Below are 4,432 nucleotides of genomic sequence, written 5' to 3' on the forward strand. Positions count from 1 at the left end.
AACAGTATCATTTCCACCCTTGATTAAGCCACTACTTTTTTCAATATTTTAAGTGTTTTTCTAGTAAAATTTATTGTTTATCTTTTAAAGACACTATTATCCTACCCTTTCATCGAAAATCTGATTATTTTCGCTCGGAAAGTGTGATGTCAGTACAGTTTTTGGTAAAGCCATTACCTATGAAAACGTTAACGAATTATGGCAAATCAGGTAGGTGTTATTAAAAGACATTTTTTGCAGCTTTAATGAAGAATATTATAGTAAACGTCTGTTGCAACATTTCTAATGAAGAACACTATAAAAATTGTCAAAGCACAAATCAAAATAAGTATATTTATAATGTGTCATTTGGTGTAAGAAGTTCAGGTGGTCCACTAAAGGAAGTGGTCTATATTAAGCAGATCTACCCTATTATTCTACGCCGCACTGGGTTACGGGAAAAACACCAGCTGAACTATTGATAGGCAGAACCATACGAACAAAGACCCCTTTCTTAAAAGACATCGAAACTGTTCCTCGTAGAGATTGTGACAGTCTTTAGAAACATTTTTCTGCCGGTCGTGAATTAAGCATTGAAGCAGAATCTTACGCCTGGCAATAAGTTAACTTCCGCATATTCCTCAACGGAATACACTGTCATCGAGAAGTCGAGATCACAGGTAACAGTGCAAAATGAGAAATCTGGTAAGGCTTATCAGCGAAGTTCTGCTCATGTTGAAAAGGTTGTTCGGCTGATAAATAGTCGAATAAAGTTTATAAATAAATAAATAAAGCATTGCAACAGCTAGAAGCTTTATTCACTAGCTAAACATAGACGAAGATGTAGAAACCTGTGCTCAACATTGCAGTTCCTGTGCAGAAGCCGTCAAATTACCGAGGAAAACCTATTTGGAGTCCTAGCCGATTTCGTCGAAGTCCAGAATTGGCCCCGTGGATGGTATTAGCTGGTTATCGTTAACCCTTACTCTAAATGGAACGATCGTAGAGCACAAAGGCTGAGTAAACTACAAGTTGTAGTCTACAGCGTTGTGTTGGATACTGGACGTCTCATTTACTTGCGCACAAATCAGCTGCAGCAACTCCAACCAGTGAGGTCCGCTGTTGCTGAGGTTTCAGACCAACCAGCTGCCTCTAAGATGCAAAATTAGTCTGTAGCCGTTCTCAGTCTCCTGCCTAGCCAGACAGTCTAGTCCGGAATTCGCCCTGACGGAATTACATCATCTCCTTCACACACATTGAACTACCCGTATGCGAATTTTAGGGAAAAATATTAAAATGTTTGCTATCACATTCACTCTTAAAGAATTTCCCATCCGCTGCACTCATAGAGTAAACAAATTGAAGGTGGCAGCACCGTAACTCCGTCAGAGCGAATTTTGGAATCCCAAATTGGCTGACTATCTATGATCTCTTTTCAAGGGGGAGGCTGTCAATGCTAAAAAAAACAGCTATGAAAAATCATCGCCATTTTTATTTCGAAGAAACAAGAAATTATATCAAAGAAACTAGACCTCTTGCTCTTAACAGTTATTAGTTGTTCTCATTTCTGAAGAACACAAAATCATGTTTAATTTTTCGACATTGTTGCATATAAAGTAGTTCTGCTGAGGCCGTTTTTTCATTTTTTAGTAGACATCATGAAAAACTTTCTACATTTTTTTTTTGTCACGTGGATCTGTGAGTTTACGAGTATTTCGAAGTTCAAGGGTTTTTTTTCGCGAGTTTCAAAATTGAAAGACGATTTCTATCTTCAAACATACATTAAAACAAGCGCATTTTTACACAAAATTGAGCATAGTGAACTAAATAAGAAAAATGAAATTGAAATTGCTCTCTTTGGACTTAAAGAGCTAACAAAGCTGTTATTCAACATAATTATTTGTAGGAAAGTTTAATGTTTGCAAATTAGTTCACTTTTTTGGAGTAGAAAGAATGCTGTTATCCAATGAATACTATTTTAAACATGTTCTTTCGCGGAATCGACACGTGGATTCTTCGTTATTACCCGCCTGTGTGAATTTTGACTGCGCATGTCTCTTTGTTACAGTATATGCAAGCATATGTGCATGTCGAAATGAGCGACCGTTTCATGATATTTTACGTTGAAATAAATTATACATTAAAAATTATTTAAGAAACAATCATACCTTGCAAACTCATACAACGGAAAAGTTGCAGAACTGAACAAAATTGGGCATCCAAATTTATGCATGCACACAAATCCGTAGCCAGGACCGTTCCATTCTGTTCCGCCGTTGACGTTCCATTAACACAACGTCTATTATTGAAACAGGTCCGGCGTGAGGAGTCGCTTCTCGTATTATTTCCCATCCCTGCTTTAACGGCATCCATTCAATCGCATTTAAATTCAGTGAGGAAATGAAACATACAACTGGTTGATAATTTTATGCAACGATGAAAAAGCAGTCGAACTTGCTGGAATAAGTACACACGTACAAGCGCAAAATTAAGAGCAGCTGCCAGTTCGTATCAGCCGTACCTGTTCTGTAGTTTAACAAGGGCCGTTGGAAAGTGGGCAAACTAGACCAGCGTTGCCAGGTACGCTCTTTTGTTTGTATTATTCAGTTCCTGATCAAAGCGTTAAAGTGGAATCGATTCAAGAAACGTTCAACAAATAAACTATCTTTCTGAATTTGATTTAGCAAGCCACTAACAAATTTTTGTTACGTTCAACCACAGGAACTGGCCTGTAACCGATAATATTATACATATAGCAATACAACTATAATGAATGCTGCACATGTAGTGCATGTGCGGAAATTAAATTTGGCAGCACTGAGAAATCGAACCTCACTGTCTGTGCGCAGCGCATCTTTCCGCTTTGCCGGCGTCCAGTCTCTTGTTTACCTAGCAATTTCATAACTTTTCGTTCGAAATTGTTAAAAAACCTGAGCCATATAGGTATACATTTTATAATCAGTACAGTCGTGACCTTAGTGCGAAAAATAAACAATATAAACAGTTCCGGTAAGAACAACGTACAACTTAACCAAAGAGAACACTGGAGCCGTGCGTCTTATTTTGTGCCGCAATTGTTTGGATTGTTTTCAAGTGATATAATCATATCGAACAGATCGATAAATAACCTGCAAAGTGATTTGTGATTCTCAAATCGATTCGTATTCGATTAACACAAAATAACATTTGTAGGGCTATTCAAAAATGGCACCCCGTAGTAATATTTGGCTCTATTTCGTAAAAGGTGATCTCAAGGGGGAGTGCAAACAGTGCGGCGCTATCATTAAAACCGCAGGTAACACGATGAACATGTGGAACCATCTGAAAAGACGTCACCCCCGAGAGTATGCAATCGCACAGGGAACCATCTGGGACGATCCGTCGTCTGTGGTGGAAGAAGTTGTAACATCCGAGCAGCTTTTAACGGAAGAGCAGTACGAGCAGGAGCTTCGGAAGGAAGCTCAGCAAGCTCTCGATCAGCTAGCGGAATCCGAAGTAATTATTGAGGAACATGAATCATCAGCTAAGCAAACTCCGATGCGAATGAAAACCGCCGGCAAGCGACGATATCAAAGCCTGCCGCACTCAAGCCCCGCGAAGACACCCAGAATGCAGAATAGTTCCTATGTTTCAGCTTCGAATTTCAGCGAACATAAAAATGTAGCGAATGTTTTGGCAAACTTCCAGCAAACGGTGCAAAGTCTGCAAAAGGTTGACAGTTATCAAGTTTTCGGAAACTTTATTGCCGAGGAGCTGCGCAAGATACCCGAGGAAAAGCTGGCGAACCAAGTGCAGCGTAAGCTCACACGTTTCCTGATGGACTGCATAGACGAAGCTGATCGGCCAGCCGAGAACTCGTCGCATAGTAAAAATGAATTTTGATTGTTTTCGTCTCTGATTTTGGCGCACTAGTGTTAGGCTTATCTAATCAATTGTATGACTTTCATTGTAAGCATATAAACAATAAATGAAAATATTACGGAATTTGCGTTTATCTTGATTTATAGCTACACTGTACACAATGAATAATTTGACAAAACCTTATTAAACGAAAAACTTGTACAAGATGTTATAAGATTCTGAGACTTGTCTCAAACCTTCCCGAAAAAAGTACCATGCGATAGGAACAGAGATTGGACAATGTTTTTCGATGTAACCATAAAAAACTGTATTTTTACTGTGAGTTATCAACCGTTACCATGTGTTAACGTTTTTTGTGATTGAAATCAACTATGTACCGAAAATAATTTTACCATGAAAAAAATTATCAGTGACTTCCAAATAGCTATATGGGAGAAAAACCTGAAAAATTACTGTTGAGATACAAAACAAGCTTCCAATTGGCAAAAACAATGCTTTTTTTATTGTTCTGAACAACGATATTTGGTGTAAATATGGGTCAACGTAATTTTTGGCGATTTCAATAACTCAAGCATCAATCATAATTTTACGG

General features: G+C 38.3%; 1 protein-coding gene across 1 annotated transcript; it reads left to right on the forward strand.

Annotated features, from left to right (window-relative positions):
- The first annotated feature begins 2,802 nt into the window (after positions 1–2,802).
- Positions 2,803–3,963, forward strand: LOC129729408 (uncharacterized). Its single transcript, XM_055687968.1, has 2 exons — positions 2,803–3,114; positions 3,172–3,963. The coding sequence occupies exon 2, from the start codon at positions 3,184–3,186 to the stop codon at positions 3,859–3,861; it is 678 nt and encodes a 225-aa protein (XP_055543943.1). The 5' UTR covers positions 2,803–3,114; positions 3,172–3,183; the 3' UTR covers positions 3,862–3,963.
- The last annotated feature ends 469 nt before the right edge of the window (positions 3,964–4,432 follow it).

This window comes from Wyeomyia smithii, chromosome 1 (genome assembly GCF_029784165.1).
Source record: "Wyeomyia smithii strain HCP4-BCI-WySm-NY-G18 chromosome 1, ASM2978416v1, whole genome shotgun sequence".
Classification (NCBI taxonomy): domain Eukaryota; kingdom Metazoa; phylum Arthropoda; class Insecta; order Diptera; family Culicidae; genus Wyeomyia; species Wyeomyia smithii.